The 23,578-nt window shown below is 41.6% G+C and overlaps 1 protein-coding gene across 3 annotated transcripts in view; it reads left to right on the forward strand.

The window, feature by feature from the left end:
- Positions 1 to 23,578, forward strand: part of sbf2 (SET binding factor 2) — a 364,253-nt gene that overhangs the window by 290,152 nt on the left and 50,523 nt on the right. Inside the window, exons 28-30 of one of the 3 annotated variants that reach the window (XM_056278149.1) lie at positions 9,165 to 9,305; positions 11,434 to 11,517; positions 19,535 to 19,609. In XM_056278149.1, coding sequence (XP_056134124.1) covers positions 9,165 to 9,305; positions 11,434 to 11,517; positions 19,535 to 19,609 — 300 coding nt within the window. The remainder of the gene's footprint in view (positions 1 to 9,164; positions 9,306 to 11,433; positions 11,518 to 19,534; positions 19,610 to 23,578) is intronic. The other 2 variants (XM_056278150.1, XM_056278151.1) reach the window with 2 other exon arrangements.

The raw sequence follows: 23,578 nt of genomic DNA on the forward strand, positions 1-23,578 counted from the left end.
AAGTGGTGGTTGAGCATGTCGTTAAGTACAGTGACATGTCTTCCTGTTATCATGGCCATGCCAAGCTTAGGCCTTTCTCAGGGAAAATCCCATGCTCACATTCTAAGTCTGTTTATGACACCTGGCGCAACAATGTTGAGTTCCTTCTCACAGATGCCACTGTGTCTGTAAAACTTACTGTCAGGAAAATGGTTGAGAGCCTTCTTCCACCCGCTGCCAACATCGTTAAGCATCTTGGGCCTAAAGGAAACCCCCATGACTATCTTAGCCTACTGGACTCAGCATATGGCATTGTTGATGACGGAGGTGAGCTTTTTGCAGAATTCCTGAACACGAATCAGAACTCGGGTGAAAAGGCTTCTAGCTATTTACAGCGATTGCAGACAGTCCTGAGTAAAGTTGTTAAAAGTTACGGCATTGCAGCTAGTGACTCAGAGTGCCAGCTGCTTAAACAATTCTGTAGAGGTTGCTGGAGTAATAGCTTAATTACCAGCCTCCAGCTCGAGCAGAAGAAGAATGATCCACCCCCGTTCTCTGAGTTGCTACTTCTGGTACACACCGAGGAGGGCCGGCAAGCTGCTAAGTCCACCTGAATGAAACAGCACTTGGGGCTTCCCAAAACCAAAGCCCAGGCAAATTCTCTTACAGTGGAAGACTATGCCACTGATGACATGGACATAGCGACTGCTGCAAATGGGGCATCTTCCATTAATGCACGTAAGATAGAAAAGCAACTTGCTAAGTTACAAGCACAAATGTCTTCTCTGAAAGCAACCCTGAGTAGTGGTTCAAGCCAGACCCCTGCTAAGCCAAGTAAGAAATTAAAGGCTAAAACCAAGGCCCCTACTGAGGAAAATCACTTGTGCCCAGGCAGGTCAAAACTCGCAAAGAAGCCCCGCCCAGGATATTGTTTAAAGTGCGACGAGGATGGCCATATTGTGCCTTCCTGCAGTAATGAGGCAAATCCTGAACTGGTTGAGACAAAGCGTAAGGAGTTTAAACAAAGACAGCAGGCCTGGGAGGAACAAAATGAGCGTGATTTAAACTTAGTGCAGTTCCTGAGGAGGGACTGTCAGGAACTGAATCTAAGCATGAATGTCCCAAAACGAAACTTCAGACTAAAGCATCCATTCACTCTCACAAGGCAGAACGCCAACCCAAACTACCTAAAGGCCTTGTAGGATGGAAATGTTTAGCTAATGTCACTGTGTCAGGAATTAACTGTAACTGTCTCCTCGACACTGGGTCTCAAGTGACCAGAGTTAACTGTAATTGTCTCCTCGACACTGGGTCTCAAGTGACCACTGTATCTGCTTCTTTCTATGACAAAAATCTGTCAGAACACCCCATTCAACCCATCGATGGCCTGGATGTTGAAGGTGCTAATGGCCAACATGTTCCATACTTGGGATAGGTACCTCTTATCTTACATTTCCAAAGAGTTTTGTTGAGACTGAGCCTGAAGTTTCTACTTTAGCATTAGTAGTCCCAGACTTGCGCTCTCACTGTGACCTACCTGTACTGATTGGAACAAATGCAGTTGATGTCTTGTATGATGAACACTGTCATGACAAAAAGCCAAGTGACTTGTCTCCTGTCTATGGCTATAGACAGATTCTTCATATACTTAAGCTCAAGAAAAAGGGGAGCTCAACAGGGAGAGTGGGCATAATGACTCTTAAAGATCAAGTCCAGCAAGTGAAACCTGCTTAAGGTAGAGTTCTTCTTGAGGGTTAGGTCAAGGCTAACGCCACCAGCAAGTGTGCCATTATCGAACAGCCAACAACAGCTGCCTTGCCTGGTGGAATCCTTGTAGAGTGTTGTCTCGTCACTTTGCCTAAGCAGGGTCCTCACAAGTTGCGTGTGTGGATAAAAAATGAAACGGAGTATGCCATAACACTCCCCTCAAACTGTGTCATTGCAGAGCTTCATACTCCCAAAGAGATCTGGGACAACTTAGCTGCTTCCAACAGAAACATTGACACCGTGAAGTGTTGTAATGTCACTTCTCAGCCAGTCAGTGAACATACCAAGTCAGATCTAACATTTGATTTTGGTGATTCTCCTCTCCAAGAAGAGTGGAAGGATACGATAACTCCGAGTCTACGCTGATGTTTTCGCCCAGCATGATCTGGATTTTGGGCATGCATCCAAAGTGAAACATCATATAAACCTAAGACGAAACACCCTTCAAGCAAAAGTCCCGACCAATTCACCCAAATGAGTATGAAGCTGTGAGGAAGCATCTGTGAACCCTCCTGGATGCAGGAGTGATTCGTGAATCAGAGTCCCCTTACTCTTCACCAATCGTGGTGGTTCGAAAAAAGAATGGAGAAGTCCGCCTTTGCATCGATTATCGCAAGTTAAATGCACTGATGATACGAGATGCATATGCACTTCCCAACCTGGAGGAGGCTTTTTCGGCTCTTGCCGGATCCAAATGGTTCTCCGTAATGGATCTCAAGTCCGGCTATTACCAGCTTGAGATGGAGGAGTGTAATAAGCCTAAGACTGCTTTTGTGTGTCCTCTGGGGTTGTAGGAGTTCAATCACATGCCTAAGGGCATCACCAATGCCCCCAGTACCTTCCAACGGTTAATGGAAAAATGTATGGGCAGTCTTAATCTGACTGAAGTACTGGTTTTCTTGGATGATGTCATAGTCTTTTCAAATACATTAGAGGAGCACGAAACCAGACTTTTACATGTCCTTCCAGCAATTGAGAGAGAACGGCTTGAAACTTTCCCCAGCAAAATGTTGCTTCTTCCAGAGCTCAGTGCGCTATTTGGGGCATATTGTTTCCAGCAGAGGGGTAGAGACTGACCCTGAGAAAAATCAGTGCTCTTAGCACCTGACCAAGGCCTCAAACTCTCAGTGAGCTTAAGTCCTTCTTAGGCTTTGCAGGATATTATCGCCGGTTTGTCAGAGACTTTTCTAAAATAGTCAAACCCTTGAATGATTTTACCAGAGGCTATCCACCTTATAAGAAGGGTAGAAAAGCAACACCTTGCCCTGGGGGGTGGACACCTGCTTGCCAAGAGGCTTTTGAGACAGTCATAGAAAAACTCACTTCCTCACCAGTGCTTGGATTCGCGAATCCCAAACTACTGTATGTTCTCCACACAGACGCAAGTACTACTGGTTTAGGGGCTACCCTGTACCAGGAACAAGATGGCGAGAAACGAGTTATTGCCTATGCAAGCAGAGGGCTTTCCCCCAGTGAAAAGCGGTACCCGGCCCACAAGCTGGAATTTCTAGCCTTGAAATGGGCCATTGTGGAGAAATTTCAAGACTATCTCTATGGAAACACATTCACAGTTGTTACGGATAATAATCCGTTGACATACGTTCTGCAGTCAGCTAAACTTGATGCTGCCAGTTATCGCTGGTTCACAGCCCTCTCCACCTTTGACTTTAATATCAATTATTGTGCTGGAACAAGCAACCAAGAGGCTGATGGCCTATCAACGCGGCCTCATGACACTCTGGAAGAAGACCATGATGCTCTCGAGGAAAGAGAGCAAATGAAACAATTTGCTTCTCACCATCTGTCTCTTCCGATCCACAAGACCTACCAGCTGACACGGTTAAGGCCTTGTATCACCCTCATCTCTTGGGTGAAGCCGACAACAACCTTCCCTCTATCACCTTGGTAGAATCCCTTGCCTTTCATGCTGATGCGGTGCCAGATGTGCATGGAGACGGGGGACCAGGTTGTTCCACCATACCTACCTACAGTGAGGCAGAACTCCAACATCATCAAAGGTCTGACCCAGTCAGTGGACATGTTGTCAATCTATTGGAGACAGCAGATGAAGCAAACCTCAATTTCAGTCCTGCCTCTTCAGAGCTCAAGTTGATGCTCAAAGAATGGAAACAGTTGGAATTGAGAGATGGTCTTCTCTATAGAACTCGTCGATCCGAGGACGACATCACTTACCAGTTCGTGTTCCCAAGTCTCTAAGGTCCACCATTCTCACATGCCTCCATGAGGATATTGGGCATATGGGTTTGGAGAGAACCCTTGACTTAATTAGGTCAAGGTTTTATTGGCCTAAGATGACAGCAGATGTAGAGAAAAAGATCAAGTAATGTGGACAATGGGTCAGGAGAAAAACCCCACCTGAAAAATCTAAACCTCTTGTGAATATCCAAACAACTCGTCCCATGGAACTGGTATGCATGGACTATTTATCACTGGAACCTGACAGTCATAACACAAAAGATATCTTGGTTATAACTGATCACTTTACCAAGTATGCAGTTGCCATACCCACCAAAGATCAGAAGGCTACAATAGTTGTGAAGTGCCTTTGGGAGCAGTATTTAGTGCATTACGGCTTTCCAGAACGTCTGCTTAGTGATCAAGAGAGGGACTTTGAGTCTCAACTCATTAAGGAGCTCTGCACTTTAGCGGGTATTACCAAAGTACGCACTAGTCCCTATCACTCACGGGGAAATCCGGTTGAACGGTTCAATCGAACACTTACAAGAAGAAAAGTCACTTGCGTGACTACGTAAAGCTGGGGTGCCCAACTCCAGGCCTCGAGGGCCGCAGTGTCTGCAGGTATTTGTTGCAGCCATGCACTACACCACCTGATTTAACTAATTCCGTTCCCTCCTTGGTCCAAGAGGTTAGCTAATTAGTTAAATCGGGTGGTGTAGTGCATGGTTGGAACAAATACCCGGAGACACTGCCCCCCCTTGGGGCCTGGAGTTGGGCACCCCTGACGTAAAGCCATTAACCCATGCTTAAAACTGCACCAAGAATGAGGTCACTGGGTTCAGTCCATATGAGTTAATGTTTGGGCGTCAGCCTAGGTTACCAGTGGACATTGCGTTCTGCTTGCCTATTAAAGATGGTGCACCTAAATCCCACTTACACTATGTGAGAAACCTGAAAGCACGGCTCGAGGAGGAGAGTTACCAGATTGCTCGCAAGAATTCGCAAAAGGTTGCTGAACGAAACAAACGCCGCTTTGACAAGGCAGCAAGAGAGTCAAAACTAGAGGAAGGTGATCAAGTGTTGGTAATAAATCTGCAGTTGCAAAACAAACACAAGCTTGTGGATAAGTGGGAATCCACCATGTACAAAGTTCTGGAAAAGATGGGAGACCTACCTGTGTACAAAGTACAGCCCATACATGGAGATGGTCCTATCCGAACCTTACATTGGGACCTCTTACTCCCTTGTGGTGACTTATCTGAAGCAGAGGAAGTCGAACAGGACGAGCCAAAGGCCCGCAGGCCAAGAACCAGGTGTGGTCCACCTCAACCTCTAGAGGAGCACTCTGAGTCTGAGGATGACTCATTTTTTTCCCACCCAGCTGTCTGTCCTTCCTGAGGAAAGATTCGTTCATGTGTATGAAATTCCAAGGACACAGCAACCCACTGTAATGCAAGCAGTGGATGGTAAATGCTCACCAGCCCTGCCAATGAGCTCCCATCCTCAGGACGAATCTCATGTTGGTCATTCTGTGATGCCAGCTGAACCTGTTCAGACGCCCCCTGAGATCGTTGAAGGACACCATTATTGACTATAAGGCTTCCCGTTTAGTCTTTTAGACTGGCAATAGGTCAGCGCATGAAGGGACTCATGCAGAGTCAAGGGGGGAGGGTGTAACCCATATGACATATAGGGCTACTAACAGTCATTGATTTAGAGTTGTAGTGACATGCTGCTCCTTAAGGGGCGTACTATGCAACTCGCTAGGGTAGAGACTGCTACACGCAGTCGTCATCTTTTTTTCTTTTCTTTTTGTGATCTTCCTGGAAATTGTGCTCTTGAACTGACGACTGAATTTCATTATAAATAGCCTCAGAAAATTAGAGTATTGACATTTTTTGATTCTGAAAAGTGTTATGAATCAGAATCTCATCTGTGAGCTAACGAGACGAAGGTCTGTCAAGTTTTAAGTATTTGGAACTCCGATTGGTTTTTTTGAACTGCCAGATAGAATTTGGAAGATTGTGATGGCGAACCCAGCCCAGTGAGACTGTGGACGATCATAGAAGCGGTGGCCTACTGTAGGATCTGTCCTAGGAAACGTCTGACAAGCCTGAATCATTCATCCAGACACCAGATAAGAACTCATACACACTAGCCTATTTCCTCTACCAGGGTAGAAATAGTCATTGTTGAAGTATATTCAATACACTCACGGATCTGCAACTGAACTCTTGGACCAACACATACACTCAAAGACAAGAAACCGAACTTTTTTTTTTATCTCAAACTGCTAACACTCATTGAGGGTTGTGATTTGAATGAGGTTTTCTTTGGTTTATTATTTTATTTACTTTAAAGAGCTCTATTTTGTTTTATTTCAATTCCTTATGTAAAAGTCAGCGTTGTGTATATTTTGCTGTTGTGAGGCAATAAAATTGTCAACTGTTCAACTACACATCAACTCCTCTCGTGAGTTAGTCAAGGCAAACCGCTCACTGAACCTAGTTAGATGTTAGCGCCTTTACTGCTACCCCTAGTTTGCACTGGAGGTGCTACACACGTTTACACTAATCAAATGTAAAACATGTTTACACTAATCGTATGTAAAACATGATACTAATCATATGTAAAACATGTTTACACTAATCAAATGTAAAACACGTTTACACTAATCAAATGTAAAGTTTATACTAATCATATGTAAGATGTGTTTACACTAATCATATGTAAAACGGGTTTACACATCATATATAAGACGTTTATACTAATATGTAAAACATGTTTACACTAATCATATGTAAAACACGTTACACTAATCAAATGTAAAACATGTTTACACTAATCGTATGTAAAACATGATACTAATCATATGTAAAACATGTTTACACTAATCATATGTAAAACACGTTTACACTAATCAAATGTAAAACATGTTTACACTAATCGTATGTAAAACATGATACTAATCATATGTAAAATATGTTTACACTAATCAAATGTAAAACACGTTTACACTAATCAAATGTAAAGTTTATACTAATGATATGTAAGATGTGTTTACACTAATCATATGTAAAACGGGTTTACACTAATCATATATAAGACATGTTTATACTAATATGTAAAACATGTTTACACTAATCAAATGTAAAACACGTTTACACTAATCAAATGTAAAACATGTTTATACTAATCATATGTAAGATGTGTTTACACTAATCATATGTAAAACGGGTTTACACTAATCATATGTAAGACATGTTTATACTAATATGTAAAACATGTTTACACTAATCTTATGTAAAACATGTTTACACTAATCGTATGTAAAACATGATACTAATCATATGTAAAACATGTTTACACTAATCAAATGTAAAACACGTTTACACTAATCAAATGTAAAACATGTTTATACTAATCATATGTAAGATGTGTTTACACTAATCATATGTAAAACGGGTTTACACTAATCATATATAAGACATGTTTATACTAATATGTAAAACACGTTTACACTAATCATATGTAAAACACGTTTACACTAATCATATGTAAGACATGTTTATACTAATATGTAAAACATGTTTACACTAATCATATGTAAAACACGTTTACACTAATCAGATGTAAAACATGTTTACACTAATCGTATGTAAAACATGATACTAATCATATGTAAAACATGTTTACACTAATCAAATGTAAAACACGTTTACACTAATCAAATGTAAAACATGTTTATACTAATCATATGTAAGATGTAATTACACTAATCATATGTAAAACGGGTTTACACTAATCATATGTAAGACATGTTTATACTAATATGTAAAACACGTTTACACTAATCATATGTAAAACACGTTTACACTAATCATATGTAAGACATGTTTATACTAATATGTAAAACATGTTTACACTAATCATATGTAAAACACGTTTACACTAATCAGATGTAAAACATGTTTACACTAATCGTATGTAAAACATGATACTAATCATATGTAAAACATGTTTACACTAATCAAATGTAAAACACGTTTACACTAATCAAATGTAAAACATGTTTATACTAATCATATGTAAGATGTAATTACACTAATCATATGTAAAACGGGTTTACACTAATCATATATAAGACATGTTTATACTAATATGTAAAACACGTTTACACTAATCATATGTAAAACACGTTTACACTAATCATATGTAAGACATGTTTATTCTAATATGTACAACATGTTTACACTAATCATATGTAAAACATGTTTGCACTAATCATATGTAAAATATGTTTACACTAATCATATGTAAAACACGTTTACACTAATCATATGTAAGACACTTTTATACTAATATGTACAACTTGTTTACACTAATCATATGTAAAACACGTTTACACTAATCATATGTACAACGTGTTTACACCAATCATATGTAAAATGTGTTTACACTAATCATATGTAAGACACGTTTACACGAATCATATGTAACATGTTTACACTAATCATGTCAAGCACGCTTACACTAATCATATGTAAGACATGTTTACACTAATCATATGTAAGATGTGTTTACACTAATCATATGAAAACATGTTTACACTAATCATATAAGACATGTTTACACTAATCATATGTCAAACATGTTTACATTAATCATATGTTATATGTGTTTACACTAATCATACAAGACATGTTTACACTAATCATGTGAAGACACATTTACACTAATCATATAAGACATGTTTACACTAATATGTAAAACATGTTTATACTATCCATATGTAAAATATGTTTACACTAATCAAGTCTTAGTCAAATTTAGCGACAGTCTATGAATTTGTTATGAGGAAACATCCCTGCATTAGTGTATATATTATCCCTGCATTAGTATTTAGCAGGGTTATCCTGCTGTCAGCCGCTACACCAGACCTTTCGAGAGCAATGACCCTGACACACGGCTACTTACGGTGACATGACATGACATACTATGATATCATCTATGATACATTTGAAGTAAATACCCTGGATATGACTATGATATGAGAGATGTGTAGTACTCCAGGATTGCTGCTGGTATGTCTGCTAATCGTTACTTTGTTTTAAAGTGTCTTTTAAATAAGTAAATTTAAATGACTAAATGGATCTGCAAGTGCTGATTATTACTGGTTGATGTACAGTGATGTGATTGTGTTTCTCCCCCACCTTCAGCCCCTGCTTCATCCTCAGAGTCATCCAGTAGTCTGGAACAGGAGAAATATCTACAGGCCATTCTCGACTCCATCCCCGTCTACTTTAAAATGAACGGCAACAACACCCTAAGCAACCGCTCCCTCGTGGGCTTTTCACCAGGTACTCTCGAAAACAAACATCACATCATACTGGGGTCATTTATGGTAAGTTCTTACTAGAGTCCGGTAACTCTGCACCAGTCCATGATGGAAATGACAAATGCAGTTATTTCCCTCAGTGTAGCGGTACCTTCATCAGATGAGTAATTTCTTCAGGCTAGATGTAGGCTAGTAAGACTAGAGTTGAACAAATGAGCTCATAGTCATATTTTACTTTCCATCTGGTGTTTCATCATCACATATTATCTGTTACCACCTTCAGTTAGAGCAGTTCCATCTGTTAAAACTGGAAGGGGGTTTGGACGAGAAGTTGGGTGTATATTTTTGGAGTACAGATAAATCTTGAAACACAGTTCACAGGTTATTTTTTATCTAGATTGCCCTAGATCATATACTTACTTCTCTGTATAGCAGAAAGCCACGATTCTAGTCTACAGTCTGACATGAGCCCTTCAGGATGCAGTCGTGAGAATGGAGAAACCTCCTCTGTGGAAAGACCTGCTTACAACACACAGTTGCTTTCTGAGAATGTGAATTATTTGGGGGGGGGGGGGTAAAATAATAAACACTGGTGTAAAAGTAAAGCATGACTCAGTTTAAAAGGTCAAATAAGTATACTTTCAGTCTGCAGTTAGCCTCACATTTATGTGGACCTCCTCCGGAAGTTGGTTCTGGTACCAGATCACTAGTTCTACTCCACACCCCAGAGAATTCCCCCTCTCTGTCTCTGTTTCAGACTGACACAAGAACACATAAGTCTAAACACAAACCTGCACAATTCCTTTACTAACAGACTGACCAGCCCTGCTAATTTGCAAATGGACATGAAAACTTGAGCATCTCGGGGCGTCTGGGTAACGTAGCGGTCTATTCTGTTGCCTACCAACATGGGGATCCCGGTTTGAATCCCCCTGTTACCTCCAGCTTGGTCGGGTGTCCATACAGACACAAATGGACGTGTCTGCGGGTGGGAAGCCGGTTGTGGGCATGTGTCCTGGTTGCTGCACTAGCGCTTCCTCTGGTTAGTCGGGGCGCCTGTTCAGGAGAGAGGGGGAACTGGGGGAATAGCGTCATCCTCCCACGCGCTACGTCCCCCTGGTGAAACTCTTCACTGTCAGGTAAAAAGAACTGGCTGGTGACTCCACATGTATGGGAGGAGACATGTGGTAGTCTGCAGCCCTCCCAAGATCAGCAGAGGGGGTGGAGCAGTGACTGGGACGGCTCGGGAGAGCGGGGTTATTGGCCGGATACAACTGGGGAGAAAAAGGCGGGGGGGACAACTTGAGCATGTGTGTGCATCAGTATGTGTGCAGCTGATCGTGAACCTGGTGCTTCTGGTGCTGGCTGGTCAGGATTTGTGTTGTGTGTCTGCAGGTGGCACACCTTTCTTCTGATAAAACTAATGCAGGCTTGCACTTTCTGACTTGTTTTTGTGTTGTGCTCACTCTTGTTTTCTTTGCTATTTTCTTGGTCATTGTCTTGTTTTTGGGTGGCTTATCTCCTGGGCTTCCTCTGCTGTAGTGTGTGTCTGTGTCTGTGAGAGGTAGCCATTATGTGGCTGTGATGGGAAGGAACTGTTTTACAATATGAGGTTATGTAAGAGCAACAGGGCAGCCCGGGGTCAAGACACCAGTCCCCTCAGCCTTCACCCCATCCTGACAAGACCACTGTGCAGCAGCCGTTACAAAAGCTGCATACAGGATGCTGACACACACATACACACACACATGCAAGTACATTATCAGCGTTTCTGTTCCCAATTTAACCATCACATGCCTTTTGCCCATGGGAACTGGGTCAGAAACCCTCCATACCATCGTGAAGACCATCCATCTGAGGTCTGAGCCGGTAAGAGTCTGCAGGGGTCAGATGAGTGGACTGTCAGTGGGAAAATAGGATTCCCTGTCAGAAGGACTTCAGTACAGATTGACCAGCGAGGCCAGAATACTTCATCACACACTGCAGTATGACGTTGCTGTTTATAACTGACCCACGTACATAACATGACCCTGTCCACGTAGTCCCCAGCCAGCTCATCACACCGAACCAGTTTTCTACATCAGTTCATGTCCCCCTCACAAGGGGGCGCGTATCCTGTGTATTGATTTGTGTGTATGTGTTGTCTTCAGGCAGTGAAAGAAGGACATCCAGGATACCAAAGATGGCCCCTGTCTATTTAGACATTCCCTTCTCAAACAGCTTTACCAGAGGAGGTGAGAGCTGTCCTTGCTTTTCCTACTCGCACCAAACACCGGCACCACAGCGGCTGAGAGGCAAGTCCTCCTGGCAGCTGTCGTGTAAAAACAGCTTTTGTCACTCATTCATGGCAGGCTGGTAGAGGTGATAGTTTGGACACACAAAGTTCCGATACACAAAAATCTTCAAAAGGTCAGTGTTCACATTTTATATATGTGAGCATATATATGGAAATGGTAAGCACACACACACACATATCTCTATATATATACACTACCGTTCAAAAGTTTGGGATCACCCAAACAATTTTGTGTTTTCCATGAAAAGTCACACTTATTTACCACCATATGTTGTGAAATGAATAGAAAATAGAGTCAAGACATTGACAAGGGTAGAAATAATGATTTGTATTTGAAATAAGATTTTTTTTACATCAAACTTTGCTTTCGTCAAAGAATCCTCCATTTGCAGCAATTACAGCATTGCAGACCTTTGGCATTCTAGCTGTTAATTTGTTGAGGTAATCTGGAGAAATTGCACCCCACGCTTCCAGAAGCAGCTCCCACAAGTTGGATTGGTTGGATGGGCACTTCTTGCGTACCATACGGTCAAGCTGCTCCCACAACAGCTCAATGGGGTTCAGATCTGGTGACTGCGCTGGCCACTCCATTACCGATAGAATACCAGCTGCCTGCTTCTGCTCTAAATAGTTCTTGCACAATTTGGAGGTGTGTTTAGGGTCATTGTCCTGTTGTAGGATGAAATTGGCTCCAATCAAGCGCTGTCCACTGGGTATGGCATGGCGTTGCAAAATGGAGTGATAGCCTTCCTTATTCAGAATCCCTTTTACCCTGTACAAATCTCCCACCTTACCAGCACCAAAGCAACCCCAGACCATCACATTACCTCCACCATGCTTAACAGATGGCGTCAGGCATTCTTCCAGCATCTTTTCATTTGTTCTGCGTCTCACAAACGTTCTTCTTTGTGATCCAAACACCTCAAACTTGGATTCATCCGTCCACAACACTTTTTTCCAGTCTTCCTCTGTCCAATGTCTGTGTTCTTTTGCCCATCTTAATCTTTTTCTTTTATTGGTCAGTCTCAGATATGGCTTTTTCTTTGCCACTCTGCCCTGAAGCCCAGAATCCCGCAGCCGCCTCTTCACTGTAGATGTTGACACTGGTGTTTTGCGGGTACTATTTAATGAAGATGCCAGTTGGGGACCTGTGAGGCGTCTGTTTCTCAAACTAGAGACTCTAATGTACTTATCTTCTTGCTCAGTTGTGCAACGCGGCCTCCCACTTCTTTTTCTACTCTGGTTAGAGCCTGTTTCTGCTGTCCTCTGAAGGGAGTAGTACACACCGGTGTAGGAAATCTTCAATTTCTTAGCAATTTCTCGCATGGAATAGCCTCCATTTCTAAGAACAAGAATAGACTGTCGAGTTTCAGATGAAAGTTCTCTTTTTCTGGCCATTTTGAGCGTTTAATTGACCCCACAAATGTGATGCTCCAGAAACTCAATCTGCTCAAAGGAAGGTCAGTTTTGTAGCTTCTGTAATGAGCTAAACTGTTTTCAGATGTGTGAACATGATTGCACAAGGGTTTTCTAATCATCAATTAGCCTTCTGAGCCAATGAGCAAACACATTGTACCATTAGAACACTGGAGTGATAGTTGCTTGAAATGGGCCTCTATACACCTATGTAGATATTGCACCAAAAACCAGACATTTGCAGCTAGAATAGTCATTTACCACATTAGCAATGTATAGAGTGTATTTCTTTAAAGTTAAGACTAGTTTAAAGTGATCTTCATTGAAAAGTACAGTGCTTTTCCTTCAAAAATATGGACATTTCAATGTGATCCCAAACTTTTGAACGGTAGTGTATGTGTGTGTATATAGCCACATACATACATACATACACACACACACACATATCTCTATATATATAGATATATCTATATATATAGAGATATGTGTGTGTATATAGCCACATACATACATACATACACACACACACACACACACACATATATATATATATAAAATGTGGACATAAGCTAGTCACAGCGTGTACGACTGTGCGTACAAGCTCTATAGCGAGATGGGGAGAGTGTGATAAAATAATGCAGATTTAAATAAGTATGGCTCAGAAAGATATATAGCGGGGCATCCGGGTAGCGTAGCGCTCTATTCCATTGCCTACCAACACGGAGATTATTGGTTCGAATCCCCGTGTTACCTCTGGCTTGGTCGGGAGTCCCCACAGACACAAGTGGCTGTGTCTGCAAGTGGGAAGCCACATGTGGGTATGTGTCCTGGTCGCTGCACTAGCGCCTCCTCTGGTTGGTCGGGGCGCCTGTTCGGGGTGGGGGGTAGCGTGATCCTCCCACGCACTACGTCCCCCTGGTGAAATGCCTCACTGTCAGGTGAAAAGAAGCGGCTGGTGACTGGGGAGGAGGCATGTGGTAGTCTGCAGCCCTCCCCAGATCGGCAAAGGGGCTGAGGCAGCGACGGGGACGGCTCAGAAGATTGGGGTAATTGGCCAAGTACAGTTGGGGAGAAATAGGGGGGAAAAAAGAAAGAGCTATATAGCAACTGGTTGCAGATAGAAGTATGGTGGACATATGGTCATTTGAGCGGCTTGAGTAAGATGTAAAGAATGAAGAGTTTATTCAGCTCTACGCTGACTGCATGCAGCCAGACACACACACACTCAGGAAAGTGTAGTGTTGTAAGGTGTCTGAACTCTGCAGGTTGAACGAGATGCATAAACACCAGCTCACATGTTTCACTGTCGTCAGGGGCGTTGGTGTTGGCAAAGTTAACGCTGTTGCTACATACAGCACATGCTCATAGATGTTTCAGCAGGTCTAGCAACACCCCTCCTCCTCAACATGGAGGAGTTCACCTCCTACTTTAAAATCTACGCTGTTACAACATAGCAAGGGGTGATTTTAGTGACACAGCTGGATATGCAGTGCAGTCATGTTTAAAGAATTCATCGTCAGTATTTTTGTCCTCCCAGAAACTAGCAGCCATATGTTCTGTTCAACACACGATAATAATCCTTATCATTTTCTTTGCATGCGGTGATGCAATCATTCTCTTGCTCTTTTCAGAGGGAACAGCCGTCATTTGTTACACTGGCTGCGTTTACATGAACCCTCATATTCCACTAATCACAGTAACATTTACATGGACCCTGATATTTCACTAATCACAATAACGTTTACGTGGACCCTCATATTCCACTAATCACAATAACGTTTACGTGGACCCTCATATTCCACTAATCACAATAACATTTACGTGGACCCTCATATTCCACTAATCACAATAACGTTTACGTGGACCCTCATATTCCACTAATCACAATAACGTTTACGTGGACCCTCATATTCCACTAATCACAATAACATTTACATAGACCCTCGTATTCCACTAATCACAATAACATTTACATGGACCCTCATATTCCACTAATCACAATAACATATAGATGGACCCTCATATTCCACTAATCACAATAACATTTACATGGACCCTCATATTCCACTAATCACAATAACGTTTACGTGGACCCTCATATTCCACTAATCACAATAACGTTTACGTGGACCCTCATATTCCACTAATCACAATAACATTCACATGGACTCTCATATTCCACTAATCACAACAACATGTACATAGACCCTCGTATTCCACTAATCACAATAACATTTACATGGACCCTCATATTCCACTAATCACAATAACATTTGCATGGACCCTAATATTCCACTAATCACAATAACATTTACATAGACCCTCATATTCCACTAATCACAATAACATTTACATGGACCCTCATATTCCACTAATCACAATAACATATAGATGGACCCTCATATTCCACTAATCACAATAACATTTACATGGACCCTCATATTCCACTAATCACAATAACATATAGATGGACCCTCATATTCCACTAATCACAATAACATTTACATGGACCCTCATATTCCACTAATCACAATAACATTTACGTGGACCCTCATATTCCACTAATCACAATAACATTTACGTGGACCCTCATATTCCACTAATCACAATAACATTTACGTGGACCCTCATATTCCACTAATCACAATAATATTTACGTGGACCCTCATATTCCACTAATCACAATAACATTTACGTGGACCCTCATATTCCACTAATCACAATAACATTTACATGGACCCTCATATTCCACTAATCACAATAACATTTACGTGGACCCTGATATTTCACTAATCACAATAACGTTTACGTGGACCCTCATATTCCACTAATCACAATAACATTTACGTGGACCCTCATATTCCACTAATCACAATAACATTTACGTGGACCCTGATATTTCACTAATCACAATAACATTTACGTGGACCCTCATATTCCACTAATCACAATAACATTTACGTGGACCTTCATATTCCACTAATCACAATAACATTTACGTGGACCCTCATATTCCACTAATCACAATAACATTTACATGGACCCTCATATTCCACTAATCTCAATAACATTTACATGGACCCTCATATTCCACTAATCACAATAACATTTACATGGACCCTCATATTCCACTAATCACAATAACATTTACATGGACCCTCATATTCCACTAATCACAATAACATTTACATGGACCCTGATATTTCACTAATCACAATAACGTTTACGTGGACCCTCATATTCCACTAATCACAATAACATTTACGTGGACCCTCATATTCCACTAATCACAATAACATTTACATGGACCCTCATATTCCACTAATCACAATAACATTTACATGGACCCTGATATTTCACTAATCACAATAACGTTTACGTGGACCCTCATATTCCACTAATCACAATAACATTTACGTGGACCCTCATATTCCACTAATCACAATAACATTTACATGGACCCTCATATTCCACTAATCACAATAACATTTACATGGACCCTCATATTCCACTAATCAGAATAACATTTACATGGACCCTCATATTCCACTAATCAGAATAATAGCCCAACTGGAATAAAATGCCTCATGTAACCACCTCAGTGGGAAGACACTGGTGCGGGCCAGCCTGATCAGAAGGAATGTTGAGTGAGGTTGAGAGACGTGGTGTAACAGGAAAATATTAGATTCTAATATTTGTAAACACTTAATCCCATCATTTGTCCTTGTTGGAATAATATATTCTTTCTGCATGTTTGCCTCACGTGGGGGGAGTATGAGTGGTGATGTAAGTTTTTCTCTGTACTGTTACAGTGAACGACAGTGCACCACCACTTAACCAACTCACCCACCGGGTGGTCTTAATGACGCCATTGATAGTTTTGTGAATTAAACTGTCCTCCATGTTTCGTTTCTTATCACATGTGAGATGTATGGAGCCCAGTAGGTGACATGGAGGTAATTTTTTAGAAACATGCATGTGTTTTTAATGCACACACACACACACACTTGAGTAAGTTGCATGCACACGCCCCCACTGCGGTCCAGTGTACTGGGGCTCGGAGCAGCCAAAAAGGACGAGAGAGTTGCAACTCAGCAATCCTGTCTCACATTTTATAAAGCAAATTAAAATGACATTATAATAAACATCCATCCACTATCCGAACCCCTTCTCCTGCTCTCAGGGTCGCGGGGATGCTGGAGCCTATCCCAGCAGTCACTGGGCAGCAGGCGGGGAGACACCCTGGACACGCCGCCGACACACACACACACACACACACACATTCACACCTGTGGACAATTTAGTTCGGCTGGGTCACCTGACCTACATGTGTTTGGACTGTGGGAGGAAACCTACGTCCCAGGTTCATAATAAACATCATGTATTAAATAAGGTTTGTTGAATATGTGACGTAATTCCTACTTTGATGAAACCATTTCCATAATAACCCTCATTTAACTCATCCAGTTCAGTTAATCAGGGTCTTGGTCAGTCAGTAATTAGTGGACTCAGGTGTGTTCATTTTTTTTAGATGACATGAGATTGTTTTATTAGCCACGCGACTGAGGCCGGTGGAATTTGTTTTTGGTATACATTAAACTCTGCAGCACAACACGTACCGCAGAGCAGGAACTGGGCCAAGCCCCATGGCGGCCATCTTGCTATGTTATAATTAATTAGGGTTGGAGTGAAAGCTGGCAGGATGGTAGCTCTGCAGGAGCAGGTTTGGACACTGCTGTACAATAATGTACAGTGTTTTACACTGATGTACAGTAACGTACAGTGATATACAGTAATGTACAGTGTTGTACAGTAATTTACACTGATTTACAGTACTACACAGTGGTGTACAGTGTTGTACAGTCATTTACAGTGATTATATTAATGTACAGTGTTGTACAGTGATGTGCAGTAATTTACAGTGTTGTGCAATAATGTACAGTGATGTAAAGTGTTGTACAGTAATGTGCAGTGAAACTATTTAGTTTTTACGGTCATGGTTGGGAACATTTTGAGTACAAGTAACGTTGTGCTTCTCAGCAAATCTATTATGGAAACAGAAACAACTTATGTCAAATATTCAACAAAACCTATTTAATATATATGATGTGTATTATAGTGTCCTTTTAATTTGCTATATGAAATGTGAGAAAAGTGCTGAATTGTGACTCGTCCATATTGGTCACTCCAAGCACCAGCACACTGGACCGCTTTAGTAACGCAAATCAAGCATGCAAGTTATACAACACACGTGTGCATCACAAAAAAATTATGTCTCCATCACATCCCCATCACCTCCACATCACCTCCCCATCACCTCCACATCACCTCCACTCCACATCACTTCCCCATTACCTCCACTCCCCAGCACATCCCCATCACCTCCACATCACTTCCCCATCACCTCCACTCCACATCACATCTCCATCACCTCCACAGCACCTCCACATCACCTCCCTATCACTTCCACGTCACCTCCACAGCACATCCACATCACCTCCCTATCACTTCCACATCACCTCCACAGCACATCCACATCACCTCCACTCCACATCACCTCCTCATCACATCCCTATCTGCTCCCCTCCACATCACATCCCTACCACCTCCACTCCATATCACCTCTACATCACTTCCCCATCACCTCCACATCATCTCCACATCACCTCCACTCCACAAAACCTTCCCATCACCTCCCATCACATCCCTATCACCTCCACTCCACATCACTTCCCCATCACCTCCACATCATCTCCCCATCACCTCCCCAGCTCTGTAGAGATGGAAACATGTTGATGGAAGCTTGTTTTCACCCTGTCAGGCTGCACAGCCTGGATTTAACAAGCACAAGATCCAGTAAAGTTTCAGCCGCAGCCTCATTTCAGTCGTCCTAATTGAATTGTCCAGCTTCATTTTTCAGAATACACAGCTGTGTTTAGTGGATTATGGCGCGATATCTCTGTACGACTATGTGTTATAAGCTTTGTCTTACTGTTTTTATGAACTGTCATTGTGTAACGCCCTGTGTGAACTTGTGTAACATTATTCAGCCGACTTTTTCCCCCGTTTGCTGCTCATGATTGCTGAATAATTAGACAGAACAGCAGAAATGCAAATATTGTTCCCAGGACACGATGTGGGTCCATCTTGAAAATTGTATTAACAGTTGGAAGGTCTGCTGATAAGTGCTTTGGGGCATGTAAACGCACATCTGATCTGGTCACTTCATTTACATCCATGTTAACAGTCAAGTTGGAATCTAATCAGAGGGATTTTAGGCGGTTGAAGAAATATTGTCCACGTGACCACAGCTACTGTCACTGTTGGGGGGGGGGGGTCCAGACATCGTGTCTCTTACTGCAACTATCCAGATGGCCATATGACTTGGTATTCAGGGTCATGTACAGTTAACAGGGCTGGGTGTGTACCTATTTGTAATGTCCGTCAGATTTGTTTTTTTTCTTTTTTTCTTCTTTTGGTAATATCTTCTTTCCTCTCTCTCTTCTTCTTCTTTTCCTCCTGTACACAACACCCTTCAGTGCTTGGGTACAAGGATAAACTGTTTACTCACTCACACCAAAAACCTGCCAATAAAGGGAGAATCCACAACCAAGGTATAGTGAACCTGTCTGTTTCCCCACTGCAAACCCCGTGCACAGCGTGTTCTAACGCATCTGCAGCTTCATGGCTCCTCCTTTCTCTAACCCACCTGTGCATTCTGTTACCTAGACATGTACTGTGCTATTCCTGCATTTACCAAGACCTCGTGAAGAACCATAGTACTAATCATGAATGACTTTGAGGGTGCCCCCCCTCTGGGAGTAGTGGTTTTCCAAAAACCAAGTGGCTGTTCTAATGTGCCCCCCCTTCCTCACTGTTGTTAATGTGTTGGCTTAGCACAGCTACTTGTGGTCAGTCAGCCATGTGAGGCCGGGCCGGTTGTGGTCCGTCAGCCATGTGAGGCCGGGCCGGCCTGAGGAGATCGGCTCTCAGTCACGGCAGCTCAGACCTGATCCAAAGAAAACGAAACTCCTCTTTTCCTGGTTTACAGCACAAAGTTGTTTTTAGTTGATCGACCGGACAGCATAGCGGTCTATTCCGTTGTCTACCAACATGGTGATCGCCAGTTCGTTAGGTTTCATGTGAGGCTTCATGTGAGGTTCCATAGGTTTCATGTGAGGTTTCATATGGGGTTCCATAAGAGGTTTCATGTGAGGTTTCATATGGGGTTCCATAAGAGGTTTCATATGAGGTTTCATGTGAGGTTTCATATGAGGTTCCATAAGAGGTTTCATATGAGGTTTCATGTGAAGTTTCATATGCGGTTTCATATGAGGTTCCATAAGAGGTTTCATATGAGGTTTCATGTGAAGTTTCATATGGGGTTTCATATGAGGTTTCATGTGAGGTTTCATATGAGGTTTTATATGAGGTTCCATAAGAGGTTTCATATGAGGTTTCATGTGAGGTTTCATATGGGGTTTCGTATGAGGTTTCATATGAGATTTCATGTGAGGTTCCATAAGAGGTTTCATATGAGGTTTCATGTGAGGTTCCATAAGAGGTTTCATGTGAGGTTTCATATGGGGTTTCGTATGAGGTTTCATATGAGATTTCATGTGAGGTTCCATAAGAGGTTTCATATGAGGTTTCATGTGAGGTTTCATACGAGGTTTCATGTGATGTTCCATAAGAGGTTTCATGTGAGGTTCCATAAGAGGTTTCATGTGAGGTTCCATAAGAGGTTTCATATGAGGTTTCATGTGAGGTTCCATAAGAGGTTACATAAGAGGTTTCATGTGAGGTTCCATAAGAGGTTTCATGGGAGATTTCATATGAGGTTTCATGGGGGGTTTCATGTGAGGTTTCATGTGAGGTTACATAAGAGGTTTCATGTGAGGTTTCATGTGAGGTTACATAAGAGGTTTCATGTGATGTTCCATAAGAGGTTTCATGTGAGGTTCCATAAGAGGTTTCATGGGAGGTTTCATATGAGGTTTCATGGGGGGTTTCATGTGAGGTTTCATGTGAGGTTACATAAGAGGTTTCATGTGAGGTTTCATGTGAGGTTACATAAGAGGTTTCATGTGATGTTCCATAAGAGGTTTCATGTGAGGTTCCATAAGAGGTTTCATGGGAGGTTTCATATGAGGTTTCATGTGAGGTTTCATGTGAGGTTTCATATGAGGTTCCATAAGAGGTTTCATATGAGGTTTCATGTGAAGTTTCATATGAGGTTTCATATGAGGTTCCATAAGAGGTTTCATATGAGGTTTCATGTGAAGTTTCATATGGGGTTTCATATGAGGTTTCATGTGAGGTTTCATATGAGGTTTTATATGAGGTTCCATAAGAGGTTTCATATGAAGTTTCATGTGAGGTTTCATATGGGGTTTCGTATGAGGTTTCATATGAGATTTCATGTGAGGTTCCATAAGAGGTTTCATATGAGGTTTCATGTGAGGTTCCATAAGAGGTTTCATGTGAGGTTTCATATGGGGTTTCGTATGAGGTTTCATATGAGATTTCATGTGAGGTTCCATAAGAGGTTTCATATGAGGTTTCATGTGAGGTTTCATAAGAGGTTTCATGTGATGTTCCATAAGAGGTTTCATGTGAGGTTCCATAAGAGGTTTCATGTGAGGTTCCATAAGAGGTTTCATATGAGGTTTCATGTGAGGTTCCATAAGAGGTTACATAAGAGGTTTCATGTGAGGTTCCATAAGAGGTTTCATGGGAGGTTTCATATGAGGTTTCATGGGGGGTTTGATGTGAGGTTACATAAGAGGTTTCATGTGAGGTTTCATGTGAGGTTACATAAGAGGTTTCATGTGATGTTCCATAAGAGGTTTCATGTGAGGTTCCATAAGAGGTTTCATGTGAGGTTCCATAAGAGGTTTCATATGAGGTTTCATGTGAGGTTTCATATGAGGTTCCATAAGAGGTTTCATATGAGGTTTCATGTGAAGTTTCATATGCGGTTTCATATGAGGTTCCATAAGAGGTTTCATATGAGGTTTCATGTGAAGTTTCATATGGGGTTTCATATGAGGTTTCATGTGAGGTTTCATATGAGGTTTTATATGAGGTTCCATAAGAGGTTTCATATGAGGTTTCATGTGAGGTTTCATATGGGGTTTCGTATGAGGTTTCATATGAGATTTCATGTGAGGTTCCATAAGAGGTTTCATATGAGGTTTCATGTGAGGTTCCATAAGAGGTTTCATGTGAGGTTTCATATGGGGTTTCGTATGAGGTTTCATATGAGATTTCATGTGAGGTTCCATAAGAGGTTTCATATGAGGTTTCATGTGAGGTTTCATAAGAGGTTTCATGTGATGTTCCATAAGAGGTTTCATGTGAGGTTCCATAAGAGGTTTCATGTGAGGTTCCATAAGAGGTTTCATATGAGGTTTCATGTGAGGTTCCATAAGAGGTTACATAAGAGGTTTCATGTGAGGTTCCATAAGAGGTTTCATGGGAGGTTTCATATGAGGTTTCATGGGGGGTTTCATGTGAGGTTTCATGTGAGGTTACATAAGAGGTTTCATGTGAGGTTTCATGTGAGGTTACATAAGAGGTTTCATGTGATGTTCCATAAGAGGTTTCATGTGAGGTTCCATAAGAGGTTTCATGGGAGGTTTCATATGAGGTTTCATGGGGGGTTTCATGTGAGGTTTCATGTGAGGTTACATAAGAGGTTTCATGTGATGTTCCATAAGAGGTTTCATGTGAGGTTCCATAAGAGGTTTCATGGGAGGTTTCATATGAGGTTTCATGTGAGGTTTCATGTGAGGTTTCATATGAGGTTCCATAAGAGGTTTCATATGAGGTTTCATGTGAAGTTTCATATGAGGTTTCATATGAGGTTCCATAAGAGGTTTCATATGAGGTTTCATGTGAAGTTTCATATGGGGTTTCATATGAGGTTTCATGTGAGGTTTCATATGAGGTTTTATATGAGGTTCCATAAGAGGTTTCATATGAGGTTTCATGTGAGGTTTCATATGGGGTTTCGTATGAGGTTTCATATGAGATTTCATGTGAGGTTCCATAAGAGGTTTCATATGAGGTTTCATGTGAGGTTCCATAAGAGGTTTCATGTGAGGTTTCATATGGGGTTTCGTATGAGGTTTCATATGAGATTTCATGTGAGGTTCCATAAGAGGTTTCATATGAGGTTTCATGTGAGGTTTCATAAGAGGTTTCATGTGATGTTCCATAAGAGGTTTCATGTGAGGTTCCATAAGAGGTTTCATGTGAGGTTCCATAAGAGGTTTCATATGAGGTTTCATGTGAGGTTCCATAAGAGGTTACATAAGAGGTTTCATGTGAGGTTCCATAAGAGGTTTCATGGGAGGTTTCATATGAGGTTTCATGGGGGGTTTGATGTGAGGTTACATAAGAGGTTTCATGTGAGGTTTCATGTGAGGTTACATAAGAGGTTTCATGTGATGTTCCATAAGAGGTTTCATGTGAGGTTCCATAAGAGGTTTCATGTGAGGTTCCATAAGAGGTTTCATATGAGGTTTCATGTGAGGTTTCATATGAGGTTCCATAAGAGGTTTCATATGAGGTTTCAT

This window comes from Lampris incognitus, chromosome 4 (genome assembly GCF_029633865.1).
Source record: "Lampris incognitus isolate fLamInc1 chromosome 4, fLamInc1.hap2, whole genome shotgun sequence".
In the NCBI taxonomy this organism is placed as follows: Eukaryota; Metazoa; Chordata; class Actinopteri; order Lampriformes; family Lampridae; genus Lampris; species Lampris incognitus.